This window comes from Bufo gargarizans, chromosome 7 (assembly GCF_014858855.1).
Source record: "Bufo gargarizans isolate SCDJY-AF-19 chromosome 7, ASM1485885v1, whole genome shotgun sequence".
Lineage (NCBI taxonomy): Eukaryota > Metazoa > Chordata > Amphibia > Anura > Bufonidae > Bufo > Bufo gargarizans.
In genome coordinates this window covers 19982351-20008102 of record NC_058086.1, presented here as the reverse complement: position 1 = coordinate 20008102, position 25752 = coordinate 19982351, and the positions used below count along the sequence as shown (strand labels likewise).

General features: G+C 42.8%; 1 protein-coding gene across 4 annotated transcripts in view; it reads right to left on the bottom strand.

Annotated features, from left to right (window-relative positions):
- LOC122943069 (inter-alpha-trypsin inhibitor heavy chain H3-like) overlaps window positions 1–25752 on the bottom strand; it is a 165841-nt gene that overhangs the window by 104286 nt on the left and 35803 nt on the right. For all 4 annotated transcript variants that reach the window (XM_044300477.1, XM_044300478.1, XM_044300479.1 and 1 more), the window contains exons 10-11: window positions 21707–21832; window positions 7712–7893 (exon numbers count right to left, since the gene is read on the bottom strand). In XM_044300477.1, coding sequence (XP_044156412.1) covers window positions 7712–7893; window positions 21707–21832 — 308 coding nt within the window. The remainder of the gene's footprint in view (window positions 1–7711; window positions 7894–21706; window positions 21833–25752) is intronic.

Genomic DNA, 25752 nt, shown 5'->3' with positions numbered 1-25752 from the left:
TTAGTGCTCAAAAGTTCTTTTGAAGTTTGGCCGAACCTGAACATCCAGGTGTTCGCTCAACTCTACACTTTACACATCCTGTTTTGCACCCATACTAACACTTAACATCACAGGCACCCCAACTACCATCAACCAGGAGTCACAGAACCAGGGTGTTCCCTGAAGGAAGAAAGGGTGCACCCTCCTTTCATTTCACAGCCCTAGGGAGCAACAGTGTGAGGAAAGTTGCTGTGATTGGCTGTAATGGCCAGATCCACTGGGCTCCTCCTGGGCTCGCTGCATGTGACTAACTCTTTCTTTTGCTTTGTAAAAGAATTGTATGTTGAACTCACGGTCAATGCTTGCTTCACAGATCTAAGTTCCCTCTGGAAACAGAGACTGCAACAGGTCACAGACAAGGACTATGTCAAGAGACACAAGGGATTCATTGGAGTGGGCCCTAAGAGGAGGGAATACTGTTACATATCTCTCCGAACTCCAGTGCCACTCCTAGAAACTCTGGATTTATAGCCATCTATTTGTATATCAAGCTTGGCCTCCAGCTTGGATTTTTAACTCTGCCTTTGCCTAATTTTCTGGATTGACGTATCTCAATGACCTCCAAGTTCTGACCCATGGCTGCTTCCTGACTACCTTTCTGTGCCTCACCTCTGATATGTCTCACTGACCTTCAGTGTCTATTCTGAGGATTGTTACCCAGAGATACAAATAATTAAATCTAAACCTCCTTTTACCCCACTTTAAGTTTAAGACCCTGTACCTCACTTTAGGCGACACTAGTTTGGTTGCAGTGCAAGGTTCCACTGTTTCAAGGTAGGCCCAATATATATTAAAGGGAATGTATGATCAGAAAATGATCTATAGTTTAAATCAGTTTTTTTATGTTAAACTTATTTTGAAAGAATCTTTGGTGATGTTATTTTCCATTTAAAAAATACTAAAATCCTGCAGTTTTTGCACAAGGCACTTCCTTTTCTGTACAGATCACTTTTTAGCAGTTCTCTCATTATCATCACAGGCAGGATTACAAAAACAGATATCACCTTTGTTTAGATAACACAGGATCCACTATTCACAATAGATAGATATCACAGTTTATCTAACCTTCCTGACCTCTGCACAGGACACAGCTAGTGCTAAGCGAATCAAGCTTCGGATCATAGATCTGAAATCGAAACACTTCGATCTTAATGCTGTCTGGAGCTCCGTACAACATTGAAATGTTTTGCCTTGGGATTGCTCATTTTAAATGTAAAAAAAAAAATATATATATATGTTTTTAATGATGCAGAAGTGATTACCGAATTAATTTACCGAAGTATCGCACGACTTTGGGTGCAACAAATTTTGCCTGCACGGAGGCAATACATTTTAATGCCGTATAGAGACAGGTCCCTGGACAGCATTAAAACCAAAGTGTTTGAATGAATCGACTTCAGATCTATGATCCGAAGCTCGATTCGCTCAAGCCTAGTCACAGCTCATGTTCTCCCATAGACATCAATGAGGTCCCTTCCAGTCTATTGTTCCTTGATTCCATCTTACTTTGCTGGTTTATTTTAGGTCAGAATTGAGAATTGCTGAGCCGTGTGTACTTGAGACAAACAAAGTTAATTTCTTGTTAGTTCTCAGAACTATGTGTGCCTGATGTTCTGGGAGTACAACTGGTTCTAGATACTTTTCAAGGATGAATAACTGAAGGATAAGATAAGGGGTTTTTGTAATTAAATATGCTTGACTTGCAAACATCAAAAAATAAATTATTATTATTAACCCTTTCATGACCAAGGGTCATTGATGCCCCAGTGTCCAGGTCAAAATTTTCAAATCTGACATGCGTCACTTTATGTGGTAATAGCTTTGGAACACTTTTACTTATCCACGCCATTCTGAGATTGTTTTCTCGTGACACATTGTACTTCATGATAGTCATATATTTGAGTCAATATATTTCACCTTTATTTATGAAAAAATCCCAAATTTACCAAAAATTAGGAAAAATTCACAATTTTCCAAATTTCAATTTCTCTGCGTCTAAAACAGAAAGTGATACCTAATAAAATATTTATTACTTAACATTCCCCATATGTCTACTTTATGTTGGCATCATTTTGGAAATGTCATTTTATTTTTTTAGGGCGTTAGAAGACTTAGAAGTTTAGAAGCAATTCTTACAATTTTTAAGAAAATTTCCAAAACCCACTTTTTAAGGACTAGTTCAGGTCTGAAGTCACTTTGTGGGGCTTACATAGTGGAAACCCCCATAAATGACCCCATTGTAGAAACTACACCCCTCAAGTTACTCAAAACTGATTTTACAAACTTTGTTAACCCTTTAGGCGTTCCACAAGAATTAAGGGAAAATGGAGATGAAATTTAAAAATTTCACTTTTTTGGCAGATTTTCCATTTTATATATTTTTTTTCTTTAACACATTGAGAGTTAACAGCCAAACAAAACTCAATATTTATTACCCTGATTCCGCGGTTTACAGAAACACCCCACATGTGGTCGTAAACTGCTGTACAGGCACACGGCAGGGCGAAGAAGGAAAGGAATGCCATACGGTTTTTGGTAGGCAGATTGTGCTGGATTGGTTTTCTGAACGCCATATGTTTTTTATTTTTCTGCCGATCGTCTTGTGCAGGGGCTCGTTTTTTGCAGAAAGTGTTGAGGTTTTTATTGGTACCATTTTTGGGTACATAGGATTTTTTGATCATTCATTATTACACTTTATAGGGCAAGGTGACCCAAAAATTGGCTGTTTTGGAACAGTTTTCATTTATTTATTTTTACAGAGTTCATCTGAGGAGTTAGGTCATGTGATTGTTTTATAGAGAAGATCGTTACGGACGTGGCAATACCTAATATGTATACTTTTTCTTATTTATTTAAGTTTTACACAATAATAGTATTTCTGAAACCAAAAAAATGATGTTTTAGTGTCTCTATAGTCTGAGAGCCATAGCTTTTTTATTTTTTGGGCGATTGTCTTAAATAGGGTATCATTTTTTGCGGGACGAAGTGACGGTTTGATTGGTACTATTTTGGGGGTCATAAGCCTTTTTGATCGCTTGCTGTTGCACTTTTTGTGATGTAAGGTGACAAAAATAGCTTTTTTGGCACTGTTTTTTTTTATTTTATTTTTATGGTGTTTATCGGACGGGGTCCATCACGTGATATATTTATAGAGACGGTCGTTACGGACGCGGTGACACCTAATATGTGTATTTTATTTTATTTTTTCATTTTTTTATAGGAAAAGGCAGTCTTTTTTTTTTATTTACATTTTAATTTATTTATTGATTTATTTTTACTTTTATTATTTTCACTTTTTTTTTTATCAGTTCCCTCTTGGATCTTGAAGATCCAGTGGGGCTGATAGTTGTACTATACTTTGCAATGCTCTTGCATTGCAAAGTATAATACTTCCAGACTGCCTGTAGGTGGCAGCACTGGACACCTTTGCCATGGCAACCGGACGCTTTTGCAAAGCGTCCGGTTGCCATGGCAACCATCGGGCGCTGCGATCACAGCGCTGCAGCCCCGATGGTGGAGAGAGGGAGCCCCCTCCCTCTGTTAACCCGATGGATGCCGCAACCGCAGCATCTATCGGGTTACAGGAGAGTGTCAGCATAGAGCTGACACTCTGCTGATGGCGGCGGCTCAGGAATGGAGCCGCCGCCATCACACACACAGAATGGGGAATCGGGGGGTAGGGACAATATTGAGGGAGGCTGGGGCAGGAGGGGCGGCCAGAAAATTAATGCAGGGGGCGGGGAGGGGGCGGACCGCATGCCAATCAGGGCAGGAGGAAGCACATGAGCGCCGGCTGGGAACAGATCAGCGAGGCACAGATCAGGGTAGGGGGGGACCACAGGGGGGCACCAAAGGCTTGGAGGATCGGGGGGCATGAGGAACACTATCGGCTTTCAGGCTCTGATCTGCAGAGCGCAGATCAGAGCCTGAAACCGGCATTTTTTCACTGCCGCGATCCGATTGGTTAGTCTGCACAGACTAACCAATCGGATCGATTGCCGGCAAGGGGCCACTCCGATTGGTCCCTTGCCGGCATTACTGCACTGTATGCTGTCCGTGACAGCATACAGGGCAGGGGCAGAAGCTTTAATCCAAGCGCTTTGCAGCGCTTGGATTAAAGAGCTGCCAGAACGTTTATATACGTGGTAGCTGCACGGGGTATGTGCAGCTATCACGTATATATACAGATTGCGGTCGTGAAAGGGTTAATCATGTGATGCTTACGTAAAATAACGATATCTGTGTTTGGCTTGAGTTCTAGAAAATGGGTATAAATATTTTGTATCCGCCCAATAAAGAGGTGAGAGATCATTCTGATACAACCTTGAACCTGTGTCATTTATCTCTCCCGAATATACTTTTATCTGATTTGGACCCCAGCAGGTCATAGAAGTAGGGGTTTTGCCCTAAAAAAGGCAGGGCCAGCAATACCATATTGTGGCACATTATACCACCCCAACAGAGCCAAATACCACAGTCCATCACAAAATACTGCCAGCAGCACAAAATACATCCCCAAAAACATCCACTGGACGGCCGTGAGGAGGGCTCAGGCGGCCCCCTGGGCATCGGCCCATCAGGAAATTTCCCTGTAAGGTCTATAGCCAATCCGCCCATGGTGCCTGCTGTGAAGCATATATCTGGAAGCTGTTATGCACAGCTTAGGCTACTTTCACACTAGCGTTTTGGCTTTCCGTTTGCGAGATCTGTTCAGGGCTCTCAAAAGCGGTCCAAATTGGATCAGTTTTGCCCTAATGCATTCTGAATGGAAAAGGATCTGCTCAGAATGCATCAGTTTGCCTCCGTTCAGTCACCATCCCGCTTTGGAGGCGGACACCACAACATTGCTTGCAGCGTTTTGCTGTCCACCTGACGAAGCGCAGTCAAACGGATCCGTCCTAATATACTTTATCAAGCTGACCCATTCACACATGTTGAGACACTTTGACAATCCTTATTTACAGATGGTCCTAGGGACCAAAAATTGTCTCTTAGTTACAAACCGGATTCCAAAAAAGTTGTGAATAAAAACTGAATGCAATGATGTGGAGATGTCAAATGTCAATATTTTATTTGTAATAGAACGTAGATGACAGATCAAACGTTTAATCCGAGTAAATGTATAATTTTAAAGGAACAATACGTTGATTCAAATTTTCACGGTGTCAACAAATCCCAAAAAAGTTGGGACAAGTAGCAATAAGAGGCTGGAAAAAGTAAATTTGAGCATAACGAAGAGCTGGAAGACCAATTAACACTAATTAGGTCAATTGGCAACATGATTGGGTATAAAAAGAGCTTCTCAGAGTGGCAGTGTCTCTCAGAAGCCAAGATGGGTAGAGGATCACCAATTCCCACAATGTTGCGCAGAAAGATAGTGGAGCAATATCAGAAAGGTGTTACCCAGCGAAAAATTGCAAAGACTTTGCATCTATCATCATCAACTGTGCATAACATCATCCGAAGATTCAGAGAATCTGGAACAATCTCTGTGCGTAAGGGTCAAGGCCGTAAAACCATACTGGATGCCCGTGATCTCCGGGCCCTTAAACGACACTGCACCACAAACAGGAATGCTACTGTAAAGGAAATCACAGAATGGGCTCAGGAATACTTCCAGAAACCATTGTCAGTGAACACAATCCACCGTGCCATCCGCCGTTGCCAGCTGAAACTCTACAGTGCGAAGAAGAAGCCATTTCTAAGCAAGATCCACAAGCTCAGGCGTTTTCACTGGGCCAGGGATCATTTAAAATGGAGTGTGGCAAAATGGAAGACTGTTCTGTGGTCAGACGAGTCACGATTCGAAGTTCTTTTTGGAAATCCGGGACGCCATGTCATCCGGACCAAAGAGGACAAGGACAACCCAAGTTGTTATCAACGCTCAGTTCAGAAGCCTGCATCTCTGATGGTATGGGGTTGCATGAGTGCGTGTGGCATGGGCAGCTTGCATGTCTGGAAAGGCACCATCAATGCAGAAAAATATATTCAGGTTCTAGAACAACATATGCTCCCATCCAGACGTCATCTCTTTCAGGGAAGACCCTGCATTTTTTAACAAGATAATGCCAGACCACATTCTGCATCAATCACAACATCATGGCTGCGTAACAGAAGGATCCGGGTACTGAAATGGCCAGTCTGCAGTCCAGATCTTTCACCTATAGAGAACATTTGGCGCATCATAAAGAGGAAGGTGCAACAAAGAAGGCCCAAGACGATTGAACAGTTAGAGGCCTGTATTAGACAAGAATGGGAGAGCATTCCTATTTCTAAACTTGAGAAACTGATCTCCTCGGTCCCCAGACGTCTGTTGAGTGTTGTAAGAAGAAGGGGAGATGCCACACAGTGGTGAAAATGGCCTTGTCCCAACTTTTTGGGGATTTGTTGACACCATGAAATTCTGATTCAACATATTTTTCCCTTAAAATGGTACATTTTCTCAGTTTAAACTTTTGTTCCGTGATTTATGTTCTATTCTGAATAAAATATTAGAAGTTGGCACCTCCACATCATTGCATTCAGTTTTTATTCACGATTTGTATAGTGTCCCAACTTTTTTGGAACCCGGTTTGTACATGTGCTACCAGTATTGCTTCCTAAAACGTAACATTTATTTCCTATCATGAAATTGTTTACTCTAACTTAAATGTAATTTAAAACTCTCAGCGGTGCCACCGAACTGACTCTTATTTGCCCTATAACCAATGCTGGCACTGTTTATTCACAGTGCATTGAATAGCAAAGATACTGAAGCGTAGTGTGTGTCCCTATCTCTTTTGACCAGAACCCTTCTGGACTATGCTATCAGTACAGTGCAGCCAGATCAGAGGTACGCTCGCTGATTAAAAACATTTTACAAGCTGCCCCCCCCCCGACATGTTTCGCCAACTCATTGGAGTCTTCAGTGGTTTCGGGCAGTCTGCTAGTGAAGGAAGGGGCGGGATCCAAGCTTTAAAACCTCCCTATTGTGATGTTACTGCCCTAGTAGCTAATTAGTGACTACTTTGTTTCAAAGTTGATTCTCCTCTCCAATCAGAATGTCCACTGTGTGTCTTAACCACTCCTTTCTCATTGTGCGCCAATCATCACTTAGTGTCCCTTGCTCATGCGCTACAACTTAAATACAGATCGGTTCTTCTATCTTTACTGCGCATGTCATAGAACTCATGTTCACGCTGAGTTTGAACTAGCTATTGCGCTTGAACTTAGAAAGTGAGGACACTGTTATCTAACATTGCGCAGGTCATGGGACTTCACTCATATTAAGCTCGGGCCAAATTTCTGCGCATGTGTCCAGACTTATGCTCCTTTGCCAGTGAAGTGTTATCACTGCGCATGAGCCAGAACTTAAGCTCCTTTACTGGTGAGATCTTTTCACTGCGCACACTCCGGAACTTAGTCTGAAGTCGGTAAGTTGCTTGTGTCTTATACACATGCCCTTGTACTTATACTTAACTTATCCGGATCCGAAACACTAGTGTGAAAGTAGCCTTAGGTAAAATGGCATAAGCATGTTCAGGAAATAGGATTAAAAAAAAAAATCTAAATTGAGGAAATAAAAACAGATTTAAAATAAGAATATGTGTTTTTATCTGGGTTAAACTGGCAGAAAAAAAATATATAGGTCACACATTACCTTTATGATGAACATTGCAGAACATCACATTACCTGCAACTGCAAGTCTGCATCCGAGTCTTCATATATGCGACGGGCGATTCCTGAATTTTCCAGTGCTAACTTCTCCAGAAAAGCATAATCAACTCCACTGCCAAAACCAAGACTGTACAAGGTGTATTTGCCTTGAATGGCTTTCTTTGCATTTTCCTGGATTTTTGAAGGATTTGTTTCACCTAAAAGTCAATAAAATATTTACACATGTCACCTGTATTTCTATACACTGGTATGAACGAGTGCACCTACTTGGGGGACGGGAGGTGGAAGGGCTCTGTGCCAGAAATTTGGATGATGGTTGGTTCAGGGACACAGCGGGTATGAATGTTGGCCAGGTGGCAGGCAGCTGGCCACTACTTCTTTAGCTGAAATGATGAAGGAGAAGGGGTGGTGGGGACAACTGATGATTCTGCTGCTTGGAGGCTGGACTGCTCTAAGCAGCTGGTAGAGTCATTCTTCGTATCTACTGAATGGGAGAGCTGATTGAAGAAGAGACTGTCACTCCTAGGTATTTTTTATTTTTCTGTCAAACGTGAATAAATCTGTAATGAAGCCTTCAACACAGATGGGAATATAGCCTGATTTAATCAGTAAGGTTGGTTCTGTTGCTGCTTCTATGAAATTATCTTGGTTATTTTAGGCTTAGTTTATACATCACAAATGCGAAGATGTTCTGTGTCTAACACTTGGATTTTTGCTACCGATGCGCAGTGGTTGTGTTGGTGGATCCACATGAAGATTAACTTCATTCAAGGTTCCCCCATGCCCTACTCCCTCACATAGACTGCTCCCACATGCCCCTACACTCTCACATAGACTGCTCCCACATGCCCCTACTCTCTCACATAGACTGCTCCCGCATGCCCCTACTCTCTCACATAGACTGCTCCCGCATGCCCCTACTCTCTCACATAGACTGCTCCCGCATGCCCCTACTCTCTCACATAGACTGCTCCCGCATGCCCCTACTCTCTCACATAGACTGCTCCCGCATGCCCCTACTCTCTCACATAGACTGCTCCCGCATGCCCCTACTCTCTCACATAGACTGCTCCCGCATGCCCCTACACTCTCACATAGACTGCTCCCACATGCCCCTACTCTCTCACATACACTGCTCCCACATGCCCCTACTCTCTCACATAGACTGCTCCCACATGCCCCTACTCTCTCACATACACTGCTCCTACATGCCCCTACTCTCTCACATACACTGCTCCTACATGCCCCTACTCTCTCACATAGACTGCTCCTACATGCCCCTACTCTCTCACATAGACTGCTCCCACATGCCCCTACTCTCTCACATAGACTGCTCCCACAAGCCCCTACTCTCTCACATAGACTGCTCCCACATGCCCCTACTCTCTCACATAGACTGCTCCCGCATGCCCCTACTCTCTCACATAGACTGCTCCCGCATGCCCCTACTCTCTCACCTACACTGCTCCCGCATGCCCCTACTCTCTCACATAGACTGCTCCCACATGCCCCTACACTCTCACATAGACTGCTCCCACATGCCCCTACTCTCTCACATAGACTGCTCCCACATGCCCCTACTCTCTCATCTACACTGCTCCCACATGCCCCTACACTCTCACATACACTGCTCCCACATGCCCCTACTCTCTCACATAGACTGCTCCCACATGCCCCTACTCTCTCACATACACTGCTCCCACATGCCCCTACTCTCTCACATACACTGCTCCCACATGCCCCTACTCTCTCACATAGACTGTTCCCCTATGCCCCTACTCTCTCACATAGACTGCTCCCACATGCCCCTACTCTCTCACATAGACTGCTCCCACATGCCCCTACTCTCTCACCTACACTGCTCCCACATGACCCTACTCTCTCACATAGACTGCTCCCACATGCCCCTACTCTCTCACATACACTGCTCCCACATGCCCCTACTCTCTCACATAGACTGCTCCCACATGCCCCTACTCTCTCACATAGACTGCTCCCACATGCCCCCTACTCTCTCACATAGACTGCTCCCACATGCCCCTACACTGTCACATAGACTGCTCCCACATGCCCCCTACTCTCTCACATAGACTGCTCCCACATGCCCCTACACTGTCACATAGACTGCTCCCACATGCCCCCTACTCTCTCACATAGACTGCTCCCACATGCCCCTACACTGTCACATAGACTGCTCCCACATGCCCCCTACTCTCTCACATAGACTGCTCCCACATGCCCCCTACTCTCTCACATATAGTACTCCCATGGCCCCTTCACACAGACTGCTTCTTACAACCCCCTCACAGACTGCTCTCCATTTTCCTCCCCACAGATTGCTTCTTATGGCCCCATCACAGACTTCTCTCCCTCTCCCGACATATTGTTCTTATTGGCTCCACCCCCACAGACTGCTCCCAATCCCTCCCCTCACACAGACTGCTCCCCATTCCTCCCCTCACACAGACTGCTCCCCATTCCTCCCCTCACACAGACTGCTCCCCATCCCTCCCCTCACACAGACTGCTCCCCATCCCTCCCCTCACACAGACTGCTCCCCATCCCTCCCCTCACACAGACTGCTCCCCATCCCTCCCCTCACACAGACTGCTCCCCATCCCTCCCCTCACACAGACTGCTCCCCATCCCTCCCCTCACACAGACTGCTCAATAGTCCATTGCAGGAAGCTGAACATTGATGTTTCTGCCCTGCACTGATCATAGAGATGGGTGCAGGGAGGGGTAGAGAGGACCTTGCAGCTATTGTACAACTGCACAGTTCTCTTGATGATTGGAAAAACAATTCAGGAGCACATTTTCCACATGGGAGGTATAATAGCAAACATTAATGGGAGCACTGAGGCACATACTCATAGAATTAATGTGGCTGGTACTAAGGGCAGCATTATAGCTGCACTAACAGATACACTATGGCATAGCTCTTATGGAAGCACTGTCACTGTTATGGTAGCACTGTGACTGACACAAATGACTTCATGCTAAATCTGGCAAAGCATAGTAATATTAGTTTTGTGGCTGCACAGCATTAGTCTGACATTGAAAAAAATTCCGATGTTCATCTGAGGGGTTAGGTCATGTGATATTTTTATAGATCAGGTTCTTACGGACGCGGCGATACCTAATATGTATACTTTTTTTATTTATGTAAGTTTTACACAATAATTTCATTTTTGAAACAAAAAAAATGATGTTTTAGTATCTTCATATACTGAGCCATAGTTTTTTTTATTTTTTGGGCGATTGTCTTAGGTAGGGGCTGATTTTTTGCAGGATGATGTAAAGATTAGATTGGTACTATTTTGGGGGGCATACGCCTTTTTGATCACTTGGTGTTGCACTTTTTGTGATGTAAGGTGACAAAAATTGCTTTTTTATCACCGTTTATTTTTTATTTTTTTTATGGTATTTATCAGACAGGGTGGATCATGTGATATATGATCATGTGATATATTTATAGAGCCGGTCATTACGGATGTGGCGATGCCTAATATGTGTGTTTTTTTTTTTTTTTTCAGTTTTTTACTTTATTAATTTTATTTCTTTATTAATTTTATTAAAAACATTTTTTTAACTTTTTTTTTCTTTATTTTATTTCTGATCCCCTCTGTAATGCATTGCCTGTTAGTGTATGACACTGAGGCTGGATCTCCTTGACTCCCGTAGAAGACAGTTCCCGATGTCGTGCAAGGCATTGGGAAGCCTCTGCACGGCATTGGGTTGCCTTCTGAAACATTGAGTCCCTGCCACAGCAGCGCAGGGATTCGATGGGCTCACTCAAACACAAACCCTTTCTATGCCGCGGTCAGCGGCATAGAAGGAGTTAATCCGCAGCGATATGGGGGGTCACAGGACCTCCCTCGGCATTGACCCAGGGTGCCTGCTGATCGTTTTTCAGGCTAGGGCAGCACTAAAGCCCGTCCATCAGTGCCGGTGACGTCACTGGGTTCACTGCTGGGTGGAAGCCTTCGCCTGGCAGCCCTATGTGTGTCACCGGAACTCCAGCAAATGCCTTTTCCCTGCGTGATTTAACGCAGGGCAAGGGAGAACATCGTAGCATGAACTGCTCCGATGCTCAAGTCAGGGGGGCTGCCTGGGTGAAAATGGGGATATGTCCGGGTTCAGCTCTGAACCCGGACAACCCCTTTATTGGTTACCTTCCTCTACTACATCTTCCAAAGCCAGATGACTGGTGATTGGTGAACAGTTAACAAATCACTGGTCTCCAAAGGGAGTAAACTGCATAAAGTTATTGATTTAATGATGAAAATATCACCAAAAAAATAACACAGGGGTAAAGGTCCCTAGAGTAGGTGGCCCCGGCTAGTGGATAAACATACAGGGGCACCACTAGTCAGTCATCAAACCAAACACAGTTTATATATGTTTAATGCATAAACCACAATACGTAAAAGTAATATGGTGATTGGGGGTACTTACAGTAAATCTTCAAAATTTTTGGTACCCTACTCCAAAGGAACCTATCCCTTGGTTATTTTTAGTTGAGATTGTCTATTAACAGGTGAATGATACATTTGAGACGTTGGCTAGAACTGGTTAGCCCCATAAATCACACCCTGCGAACTGAGATGGAACGCAGGTTACAACCCTCTTTATATTGTATTAATTTTGTAAGTGACATCACCTTGGCCAGTTGGTGCTCTTTAAATAAAAAACTGTGCTCCATTATTAGGGAAACAGATAGGTCAATCTGTCACAAAGACCGTGATAGCCAAACAGTGTGCTGTCTTCCTGGCACTAGAGTTCGACACATCGCGGATCGGTTTGACAGATTACTGGGAGGGGCTGGAGAAGATCCAGCGGTCATGGTCCATATCGGAACCAATGACAAAGTTAGAGGTAGGTGGAGAGTCCTTAAAAATTATTTCAGGGATTTAGGTCAAAAGCTTAGGGCAAGAACCTCAAAGGTAGTATTTTCCAAAATACTGCCTATACCATGGGCCACACAAGAAAGGCAGCGGGAGATTAGGGAGATTAACAAGTGGCTCAAGAACTGGTGTAGGAAGGAGGGGTTTGGGTTCCTGGAGAACTGGGCCGACTTCTCTATCGGCTACAGGCTCTATCGTAGGGACGGGCTGCACCTTAATGGGGAAGGGGCAGCTGTGTTGGGGAGAAAGATGGCTAAAAGTTTGGAGGAGTGTTTAAACTAGGGACTGGGGGAGGGAAATTCATTATAGGAGGGGAAGATAGTGCAGATAGAGACCGGGGGCAAGGTAATAGGACTGGGGGAGGAATCGAAGGAGGGACTAGAACAGTTCAGAAGGAAAGGTGTAGGGTAAAAAAATATACATAAACCTACCAAATGTATGTATACTAATGCCAGAACCCTGACTAATAAAACTGGGGAGCTGGAATTAGTGATGTGTGAGGAGAACTATGACATAGTGGGAATAACGGAGACATGGCTGGATGATAGCTATGACTGGGCAGTTAATGTACAAGGTTACAGTCTGTTTAGAAAGGATCGTCAAAACCGGAGAGGGGGAGGGGCCTGCCTTTATGTAAAGTCCTGTCTAAATCCCACAGTCCGAGAAGATATAAGTGAGGGACATGAACATGTGGAGTCACTGTGGGTAGAGATACATGGAGCTAAAAACAATAATAAATTACTAATAGGAGTTTACTATTAACCACCTAATATACCAGAGTCCACAGAAAATCTACTACTAAACGAGATAGACGAGGCGGCAAATCATAATGAGGTGGTTATTATGCGGGACTTCAACTACCCAGATATAGACTGGGAAACTGAAACTTGTATATCTCATAAAGGAAACAGGTTCTTGGCAATAACCAAAGACAATTACCTCTCCCAACTGGTTCAGGACCCGACTAGAGGGACGGCCATACTGGACTTAGTATTAACCAATAGGCCTGACAGAACAACATACGTGCAGGTTGGGGGAAACCTGGGAAATAGTGACCATAAAGTAATAACCTTCCAATTATCATTCAAAAGAGCGTTTCTACAGGGAGGAACAAAAATACCAAACTGCCAACTAAGAGAGGCCATAGGCCTAACTAACTGAGATAAAGTCCTCAAAAATAAAAATGCAGCAACAAAATGGGATATCTTTAAAAGTATCCTAAAATCTAATTGTGAGAGGTACATACCGTATGGGAATAAAAGGTTAAGGAACAAAAAGAAACCAATGTGGATAAATAGAACTGTAAAGAAAGCAATAAATGACAAAAAAAAAAAGCAAGCATATAAATCACTAACACAGGAGGGTAGCACGGAAGCACTAAAAAACTATAAGGAAAAAAATAGAACATGTAAAAAACAAATAAAAGCAGCCAAACTAGAGACCGAGAGATTAATTGCCAAAGAGAGTAAAACTAACCCTAAAATGTTCTTCAATTATATAAATGTTAAAAAGTATAAATCTAAAGGTGTCGGCCCTTTAAAGAGTAATGAGGGGGGAGTTTCAGAGAGCGACGAGGAGAAAGCAAAGCTGTTAAATATTTTTCTCTCCAATGTATTCACTGAGGAAAATAAACTGTCAGATGAAATGCTGAATGTAAAAATAAATTTCCCATTAAAAGTGTCCTGTCTGACCCAGGAAAAAGTACAACAGCGACTTAAAAAGATTAAAATAGACAAATCGCCAGGACCGGATGGCATACACCCCCATATCCTAAGGGAATTAAGTAATGTCATAGCCAGACCCTTATTTCTGATATTTGCGGACTCTATACTGATAGGGAATGTCCCACAGGATTGGCGCATGGCAAATGTGGTGCCAATATTCAAAAAGGGTCCAAAAACAGAGCCTGGAAACTATAGGCCGGTAAGTTTTTTTTTTCAATCAATACGTTTTTATTGACTTTTTGGACATAACACTGATCAGCAACGAACAGTTACATAGTTGGCACTTCACATAGCCACATTGGCAGCGCCAACCGAACCGTATTACGGTAAAATAATACATAGCATGAAATAAACAACAAAAATAAATCATAAAGTAACGAACAAAGAAATACATTCAGTACATACATGGGAGGCCGGTAAGTTTAACATCCGTTGTGGGTAAACTGTTTGAAGGTTTTCTGAGAGATGCTATCTTAGAGCATCTCAACGGAAATAAGCAAATAACGCCATATCAGCATGGCTTCGTGAGGGATCGGTCATGCCAAACTAATTTAATCAGTTTCTATGAGGAGGTAAGTTCTAGACTTGACAGCAGCGATTTAATGGATGTCGTAAATTTGGACTTCTCCAAAGCATTTGACTCTGTACCACATAAAAGGTTAGTATATAAAATGAGAATGCTCGGACTGGGAGAAAACGTCTGTATGTGGGTAAGTAACTGGCTCAGTGATAGAAAACAGAGGGTGGTTATTAACGGTACACACTCAGATTGGGTCACTGTCACTAGTGGAGTACCTCAGGGGTCAGTATTGGCCTTATTCTCTTCAATATATTTATTAATGATCTTGTAGAAGGCTTACATAGTAAAGTATCAATTTTCGCAGATGACACTAAACTGTGCAAAGTAATTAACACTGAAGAGGACAGTATACTACTACAGAGGGACCTGGATAGACTGGAGGCTTGGGCAGATAAGTGGCAGATGAGGTTTAACACTGACAAATGTAAGGTTATGCACATGGGAAGAAATAATGCAATGGTAAATCACTTGGTAACACTGACATGGAAAAGGATCTAGGAATTTTAATAAACAGCAAACTAAGCTGCAAAAAACAGTGTCAGGCAGCTGCTGCCAAGGCCAATAAGATAATGGGTTGCATCAAAAAGGGCATAGATGCCCGTGATAAGAACATAGTCCTATCACTTTACAAATCGCTAATCAGACCACACATGGAGTACTGTGTACAGTTCTGGGCTCCTGTAAACAAAGCAGACATAGCAGAGCTGGAGAGGGTCCAGAGGAGGGCAACTAAAGTAATAACTGGAATGGGTGGACTAGAGTACCCTGAAAGATTATCAAAATTAGGGTTATTCACTTTAGAAAAAAGACAACTGAGGGGAGATCTAATTACTATGTATAAATATATCAGGGGTCAGTACAGAGATCTATCCCATCATCTATTTATCCCCAGGACTGTGACAAGGGGACATCCTCTGCGTCTGGAGGAAAGAAGGTTTGTACACAAACATAGAAGAGGATTCTTTACGGTAAGAGCAGTCAGACTATGGAACGCTCTGCCTGAGGAGGTGGTGATGGTGAGTACAATAAAGGAATTCAAGAGGGGCCTGGATGTATTTCTGGAGTGTAATAATATTACAGGCTATAGCTAATAGAGAGGGGTCGTTGATCCAGGGAGTTATTCTGATTGCCTGATTGGAGTCGGGAAGGAATTTTTTATTACCCTAAAGTGGGGAAAATTGGCTTCTACCTCACAGGGTTTTAATTTTTTGCCTTCCTCTGGATCAACTTGCAGGATGACAGGCCGAACTGGATGGACAAATGTCTTTTTTTGGCCTTATGTACTATCTCCTGAACCTTAACCTCTACCTTGAGATAGCTCCATCCCTTACTGTTTGGATGCTGCTACACGTTGCTCTAGGTCTTTGGATTGACCTTTAACACAGAGTGTGTTTCATGGGATGAACACACTCATCTGAAATGCTTAAAGGGGTTATCCCATGATTAATGTAAAGAATGAAAATCAGATATAACATAGTCGATGACAATCTCTTTCTAATAATACTAGAACCAGCCCTGTACATCACATGGATCCAGAGATATCCCCAGTCATTGCTCTGCTAGATTTTATATCAAGCTGGCAGCTCAAGGGGAGTGTCTTTTGTGCTGCAGCACAGGGGGCGTGTCCATGCTCTCCCTATCACAGCTCAGGGGGCGTGTCTCAGCTCTCTCTATCACAGCTCAGGGGGCGTAAAGGATGAAACTTAACTGATCATGTGCGGCCATCTCAGTGAGTAAGGCAAAGAATTAAGAAAAATAAATAAATAAACAGCAGGTGGCGCTATACAGATACATGTTATTGAATAACTCAGTGGCTATATCTGTAATTACATGCAGTTACAACAGAATTTAGATTCAGGTGCTGGTTTGAAAACTGTAGAATATTTTTAATGAGACAAACCCTTTAACCAGATCAAGACCAGGCTATTTATTCCCCTTCCTGACTAGGTACGTTTTCATTTTTTTTTTTTAGTACATGTATCTTTGAAAGCCATAATGTGTCCTTTACTGTTCTGTAAAAAAAAATTGCTCATTTTTAAAGCCATACACGAGGCTTTTTATAAAGAAGAAAATGTAAAAAATAAAAATAAAAAAAAATAAAATTTTTTTTTTAGTATTTAACAGTTCTTGAATTTTATTTGTTAATAGGATGTGTGCGATTGCAATATTTCTTTTTAATTATATCCCCGTTCCATACTGGTCATTTTAATATATGAGAAGTATAGGTTATAGTCGCAGATTGTGGGGCTAAAAGCTGCTGTGTGGAAGCTTTTTTATTTTTGCATTTTCTCTTTATTATTTTATTATTTGACACTTTGTGCCCCCCCCCCCCCCTCCCCAATTAGGTCATACAAAACCCTTGGAGGACATCTAACATTATATTCTTTTTTTTAACTTTTTTGCTGGTTTCTCCTGTAACTTGGATTGACACAGTAGCTCCATTTACAGGGGGAATACAGCCCCCAGAGAGGGCTCTACAACCTCAATGCAAAGGTCATCTGGGTCTGCTAAGACCCAGTAGGTTGTGCAGGCTCCCAGCAGACTGCAATCACATGACCATTGGAACTGGAGCAGGAAGCAACATTGCCGCTGCTTGAACTCTATATAGTGCACTCATTTGAGCGCTGTGTTTAGAGTGATAGGGAAGGCAGGAACGGTGGGAAACCATCCCTGCTTTTTCTTTGGGAAGCCTTGCTATCACTGACAGCAGGCTCCCTGCTCCTGCAGCTGCACAGTTAGCATGCAGCTGTGGTCTCTGCAAGGACATTTAGAAAAGTCCATGTAGAGAGTGGATATAAAAAGTCTACACACCGTTTCAGAACTTTTTCCACCTTTAATGTGACCTATAAACTGTACGACTCAATTGAAAAACAAACTGAAATCTTTTAGGTAGAGGGAAGAAAAAATATAAAAATAAAATAATATGGTTGCATAAGTGTGCACACCCTTAAACTAATACTTTGTTGAAGCACCTTTTGATTTTATTACAGCACTCAGTCTTTTTGGGTATCAGTCTATCAGCATGGCACATTTTGACTTGGCAAGATTTGCCCACTCTTCTTTGCAAAAACACTCCAAGCCTGTCAGATTGCGAGGGCATCTCCTGGGCACAGCCCTCTTCAGATCACCCCACAGATTTTCAATCGGATTCAGATCTGGGCTCTGGCTGGGCCATTCCAAAACTATAATCTTCTTCTGGTGAAGCCATTCCTTTGTTCATTTGGATGTATGCTTTGGGTCGTTGTCATGCTGAAAGATGAAGTTCCTCTTCATGTTCAGCTTTCTAGCAGAAGCCTGAAGGTTTTGTGCCAATATTGACTGGTATTTGGAACTGTTCATAATTCCCTCTAGCTTAACTAAGGCCCCAGTTCCAGCTGAAGAAAAACATCCCCAAAGCATGATGCTGCCACCACCATGCTTCACTGTGGGTATGGTGTTCTTTTGGTGATGTGCAGTGTTGTTTTTGCGCCAAACATATCTTTTCTAATTATGGCCAAAAAGTTCAACCTTGGTTTCATCAGACCATAACACCTTTTCCCACATGCTATTGGGAGACTTCAGATGTGTTTTTGCAAAATGTAGCCTGGCTTGGATGTTTTTCTTCGTAAGAAAAGGCTTTCGTCTTTCCACTCTACCCCATAGCCCAGACATATGAAGAATACGGGAGATTGTTGTCACATGTACCATACAGCCAGTACTTGCCAGATATTCCTGCAGCTCCTTTAATGTTGTTGTAGGCCTCTTGGTAGCCTCCCAGGCCAGTTTTCTTCTCGTCTTTTCATCAATTTTGGAGGGACGTCCAGTTCTTGGTAATGTCACTTTTCTCCACTTGATGATGACTGTCTTCACTGTGTTCCATGGTATATCTAATGCCTTGGAAATTCTTTTTTACCCTTCTCCTCACTGATACCTTTTAACAATGAGATCCCTCTGATGCTTTGGAAGCTCTCTGTGGACCATGGCTTTTGCTGTGGGATGCGACTAAGAAACTTTCAGAAAAGACCAAGTAGAGCAGCTGAACTTTATTTGGGGTTAATCAGAGGCACTGTAAATGATGGCAGGTGTATGCTGACACCTATATAACAGGATTCTGAATGTGATTGTTTAATTCTGAACACAGCTACATCCCCAGTTATAAGAGGTTTTTGGGGATGTGCAACCACATTATTTTAGTTTTTTGGGGTTTTCTTCCCTCCACCTAAAAGATTTTAGTTTGTTTTTCAATTGAGTGGTACAGTTTATAGGTCACATTAAAGGTGGAAAAAGTTCTGAAATGATTTATCTTTGTCTCATTTTTTTTACAGTACAGAAACCTGACATTTTTTAACAGGGGTGTGTAGACTTTTTATATCCACTGTATATGCTGACTGCCTGGATGTATATCGTCAACAGATGGTCGGAAAGCAGTTAAATTGTTAGGGTACTTTCACACTAGCGTTTTTCTTTTCCGGCATAGAGTTCCGTCCTAGGGGCTCTATACCGGAAAATAACTGATCAGTTTTATCCTAATGCATTCTGAATGGAGAGCAATCCGTTCAGGATGCATCAGAATGTCTTCAGTTCAGTCTTTTTGACTTTTCAGGACGGAGATAATACCCCAGCATGCTGTGGTTTTATCTTTGTCCAAAATTCTGGAACACATTTTTTTCCATTGAAATGTAATTGTGCCGGATCCGGCATTCAAATTGCCGGATTGACAGATCCGGTATTCTGGTCTGCACCACAAAAAATTTGAAAAAAATAAATGCCGGATCCGTTTTTCCGGATGACACTGGAGAGACGGATCCAGCATTTCAATGCATTTGTCATACGGATCAGTATCCTGATCCGTCTGACAAATGCCATCAGTTTGTATACGTTTTGACGGATCCGGCAGGCAGTTCCGGTGACAGAATAAAGAGCTAAAGTGAAAGTACCCTAATGAATATTTCTGCTATTGCTGAATATTTTACTTTACTTTTTACTTTAGCTCTTTATTACTGAGACTGGATTTACATTTTGCTGCATTTTTGTCCAGTAAAAACCAAATGAAAAAAAAATTCCATCAAGTGAATTTGAGCTAGGCCGCAGTACCCTGGCATGTGCAGTACCCCATGTTATTTAAATCTATTTAATGCTGTTTAATATCATCTGCCAATGCCTTGTACACAGTATAGCTTTTGTGAGGATCAGATGGGGTTAATAATTCTGACTCAGCCCTGCAGAAAGTTAGGTGTGGATCCGACCCTAGCTGAGTCTGGGTAGTTGTGATTTAGTAGAGGAAGTGAGAGCTGTGACATGTGCTCACTTCCCAGAATACGAGGTTTCAGAGAATCACTGCCTCTGAGGATATTTGCATCAAACAAGCCATCAGTACTTTACAGTACTCCAGGAAAAGGGAATAGAAAGAGAAGGTCCAGAATCTGCATGGCCGAGCATTGGAGTCAGTCAGTAAGGTATTTTGCTGTTTAAGGCTGCTACAGATTTTTCTTCCGTGAGAGGGACATTGCTTAAACACCCTTCACACGATCTGGCCCACCGTATGCCTTAGTTGGAAATTACAGCAAGAGTAATATTGCAAACCATAGATTCTGCAGAAGGAGAAAGAGGGAAAAAGTACTACAGTTCTCATCTTTGCTCAAATCCATGCATTGCTTTTTGGGGAGATCTGCACTGTGAATTATTTGGAGCTCTGTTTTGATACCATTGGACGTACTACAACTCCCATTCTGCACTTAAGTAAAATGAGATGCTTATTTTCCTACAGCTGGCCCGATTATTGACTCCAGCATCAAACGCCAGCCACAGCACCTGCATGCCCTGCCTTGCACCCATACAAAATGTTAACATCAAGGCACCCCAACTAACAGCAGGCAGGAGCCCCAACATCAGGGTATGCCCGGAGGGAAGAAAGAGCACACCCTCCTATCACTGCCCTGCATCTAGGAAGACTAAGGCTGAGTTCACACGGGCGAGATTTCCACGCGGATGCAATGCGGGAGGTGAACGCATTGCATCCGCACTGAATCTGGACCCATTCATATCTATGGGGCTGTGCACATGAGCTGTGATTTTCACGCATCACTTATGCCGTGGTGATGGACCATGTGATTGGACCATGTGATCTGACGTCATCACAGGTCCTTTAGCCGGCAGCTCATTATTAAAGAAGTAAGAAGAGAACGGCAGCTACGCGATCAAGAGGAGAAGGTGAGTTAATTATTTTTTATTTTTTAACCCTCAATTGACCACCTACTAAGCATTCTGTATTCAGAATGCTATTATTTTCCCTTATAACCATGTTATAACGGAAAATAATAACATCTACACAACACCAAACCCAAACCTGAACTTCTGTGAAGAAGTTCGGGTCTGGGTACCACAGTCGGTTTTTTATCACGCGCGTGCAAACCACATTGCACCATACTCGCGCGGGTTTGCCGCAATACACCAGGACGCATCCGGACCTAATCCGGACACGCTTGTGTGAACTCAGCCTAAGTGTGAGGATTGTGTGTATAAGTATTGCAGCCAGAACCACTACCATTCCCATCCTCCACTCCGCTCCATCGGGGCTTGCGGCACATGGTCTCTACACAGTGTATGGGGTTCTCTGCTTCTGCTCTGTTCTCTATGTTAGGTCTGGAATCAGTTGCAAATAGATGATCGGTGGATAGGTCGAGTGTAAGATCCCCGCAGATCTGATAATGATGACATATCCTAAGGATAGGTCATCAATATCTATCACTCAGAAACGTCTTTACTAAAGAATATCCTTTTTCAATGATCTGAACAAAACAGCATATATTGTCTTACTTACCACCATTGGCTTCACCATCTGTGAGGAGGACAATTAAGGAAACACTTCTTTCAGGAACAGTTTTATTCTCGTGTGCTGTATTTAATAACTCGACAGCCTTCAGTAGAGGGTCATTAATGTTTGTCCCTATGGTGAAGCAAGATATTTGAACATGTTAATGTTCATGTTAATGTATGCAATCAATGTATACAGTTAACACATACGTAGCATGCTGGCTGACAATGACTTATACATTTAAGTAACCCAAATGGAATAATCAATCTGCTCAGTCAGAACTGGAATCAGGTTTCTTGTGCCCATCAGTGAAAATAGTTCTGAGGGTCCAACCTCTATCTGTAAAGAACATGTGCACTTTATATTGCCTTTTACCATTGCATACTCTTTTTTTATTTGTATCAACATCCTTTAAAATATCCATTTATAATGTTAGTTGTAATTCTGTAACGTATTTCTTTTACCTTTGTTGCTCCTATGTCCCGTTTTGGGTTGTGGTCACATGACCATGTCCATGGAGCCCTTTCTTATTTCCTGTGATGCTATGTCCATGGGCTTGTCAAAGCAGCAACAGGGACATGTGTCTATGAAACTATCTGGGTGGAAGGGAGCTATAAACTAGCTCGGTGTTGTTAGGGTCATTGCACAAAGTGTGACAGAGAAAGGAGAAATGCATCATGGGTTTAGTTGGCTACAGCAACAGGAAGTACTACATACAGGATGGAAACAAAGCAGAGCGATATGTTTCCATGGTGAAACCAGCTCAGGAGAGTCCAAATTCAAAAAAGAAATGGTGGTGGTGGTGGTGGATTTGGGAGTGCACACAGCTAAGAGTGAGGAGGGTGCAGATACAGAGGATGAGGAGGGTGCAGAAGCGGAAGGGTGAGTGAGCCACACAACCAACTCTGGTGCTTCCTTTGAAGTAATCGCACGCGCCTTCTAGAACTTCCTACTTGCACCGGCGCTGACCCCTACCACCCCTGTGGAATGGCCTGCCTCTTCCTCTGCCTGTCATTTTCAAAATGACCCTGTGCCTAAGTCCCTAGAGAAGAGCAGTATTTGTGGAAGCAGGTATATTGCAGGCCTTAATCAATATTTGGTGGAAGCAGTTATATCTTACCCTTTAATTAGTCTTTTGTGGAAGCAGGTATAACACACCCCTCAATCAATTTTCTGGGGGGTCTACAGGTATATCACACCCGTTGCAATTAGTTGTTCCAATACCATTTGAACCTCTATATAGCTGCGGTTTTGCAGCAGAACTGCACACAACTACTGCACAGTTCAAATGCACTATATAGAAAGTATTTTATAGGTATATCACACCCCTGCCTCAATCAGTTTTTTTGGGGGGGCAATTGGTATATCACACCCATTGCAATTAGTTATTCCAATAGCATTTGTCCCTCTATATAGCTGCGGTATCGTAGCAGAACTGCACACAACTGCTGCACAGTTCAAATGCACTATATACAGGTCCTTCTAAAAAAATTAGCATATTGTGATAAAGTTCATTATTTTCTGTAATGTACTGATAAACATTAGACTTTCATATATTTTAGATTCATTACACACCAACTGAAGTAGTTCAAGCCTTTTATTGTTTTAATATTGATGATTTTGGCATACAGCTCATGAAAACCCAAATTTCCTATCTAAAAAAATTAGCATATTTCATCCGACCAATAAAAGAAAAGTGTTTTTAATACAAAAAAAGTCAACCTTCAAATAATTATGTTCAGTTCTGCACTCAATACTTGGTCAGGAATCCTTTTGCAGAAATGACTGCTACAAGTGCGGCGTGGCATGGAGGCAATCAGCCTGTGGCACTGCTGAGGTGTTATGGAGGCCCGGGATGCTTTGATAGCGGCCTTAAGCTCATCCAGAGTGTTGGGTCTTGCGTCTCTCAACTTTCTCTTCCCAATATCCCACAGATTCTCTATGGGGTTCAGGTCAGGAGAGTTGGCAGGCCAATTGAGCACAGTAATACCATGGTCAGTAAACCATTTACAGTGGTTTTGGCACTGTGAGCAGGTCGTGCTGAAAAATGAAATCTTCATCTCCATAAAGCTTCAGCAGATGGAAGCATGAAGTGCTCCAAAATCTCCTGTTAGCTAGCTGCATTGACCCTGCCCTTGATAAAACACAGTAGACCAACACCAGCAGCTGACATGGCACCCCAGACCATCACTGACTGTGGGTACTTGACACTGGACTTCAGGCATTTTGGCATTTCCCTCTCCCCAGTCTTCCTCCAGACTCTGGCACCTTGATTTCCGAATGACATGCAAAATTAGCTTTCATCCGAAAAAAGTACTTTGGACCACTGAGCAACAGTCCAGTGCTGCTTCTCTGTAGCCCAGGTCAGGCGCTTCTGCCGCTGTTTCTGGTTCAAAAGTGGCTTGACCTGGGGAATGCGGCATCTGTAGCCCATTTCCTGCACACGCCTGTACACGGTGGCTCTGGATGTTTCTACTCCAGACTCAGTCCACTGCTTCCGCAGGTCCCCCAAGGTCTGGAATCGGTCCTTCTCCACAATCTTCCTCAGGGTCCGGTCACCTCTTCTCGTTGTGCAGCGTTTTCTGCCACACTTTTTCCTTCCCACAGACTTCCCACTGAGGTGCCTTGATACAGCACTCTGGGAACAGCCTATTTGCTTGAGGGTGTCAATGATGGCCTTCTGGACAGCAGTCAGGTCGGCAGTCTTACCCATGATTGCGGTTTTGAGTAATGAACCAGGCTGGGAGTTTTTAAAAGCCTCAGGAATCTTTTGCAGGTGTTTAGAGTTAATTAGTTGATTCAGATGATTAGGTTAATAGCTTGTTTAGAGAACCTTTTCATGATATGCTAATTTTTTTAGATAGGAATTTTGGGTTTTCATGAGCTGTATGCCAAAATCATCAATATTAAAACAATAAAAGGCTTGAACTACTTCAGTTGGTGTGTAATGAATCTAAAATATATGAAAGTCTAATGTTTATCAGTACATTACAGAAAATAATGAACTTTATCACAATATGCTAATTTTTTTAGAAGGACCTGTAGAAAGTATATTATAGGTATATCACACCCCTGCCTCAATTAGCTCTTTTTTGGAGGCAACTGGTACCGTATATCACACCCGTTGCAATTAGTTGTTCCAATAGCGTTTGAACCTCCTATATAGCTGCGGTATCGCAGCAGAATCAAACACAACTGCTACACAGTTTAAATGCACTATATAGAAAGTATATTATAGGTATATCATACCCCTGCCTCAATCAGTTTTTTTGGGGGTCTACAGGTATATCACACCCGTTGCAATTAGTTGTTCCAATACCATTTGAACCTCTATATAGCTGCGGTATCACAGCAGAACCGCACACAACTACTGCACAGTTCAAATGCACTATATAGAAAGTATATTATAGGTATATCACACCCCTGCCTCAATCAGTTTTTTTAGGGGACAACTGGTATATCACACCTGTTGCAATTAGTTGTTCCTATAGCGTTTGTCCCTCTATATAGCTGCGGTATCATAGCAGAACTGCACACAGCTGCTGCACAGTACAAATGCACTATAATATACTTTCTATATTAAAAAGTATATTATAAGTATATCACACCCCTCTGTGTATCACACCTATCGATGGCACACCTATACCAGTCCTTAAAAGGACTTTTGTGGCCCTATTAGCTAGTGTTTGGTGTCCCTAACAGCCTGTCCCTGCTCCACAAATCAACCTGTCCCTACACTGACAAAATACAGAATTGTAAATGGCTGCCAGATTAGGTTATGTTATAGGGTGGGCGTGTCTCCATGTGCTGAAACATCTCAATTGGCTGTCCTGTCCCACATGATGGATGTGTCATGGGTCAAAGTTTGGCGCAATGCAAAAGAATATGTCGCGCGCGAACATCGCCATATGTTTGCATGTTCGGCAGATCGGGAATGTGCAAAGTTCGTCACGAACCGACCGCCAGGCAAACCGCAAGGCCATCACTAGTGGCTGGGTAATCCAGCTAGCAGTTGCAGCATAGAGTGTCAGGAATCAGACGGATAAAAGGGG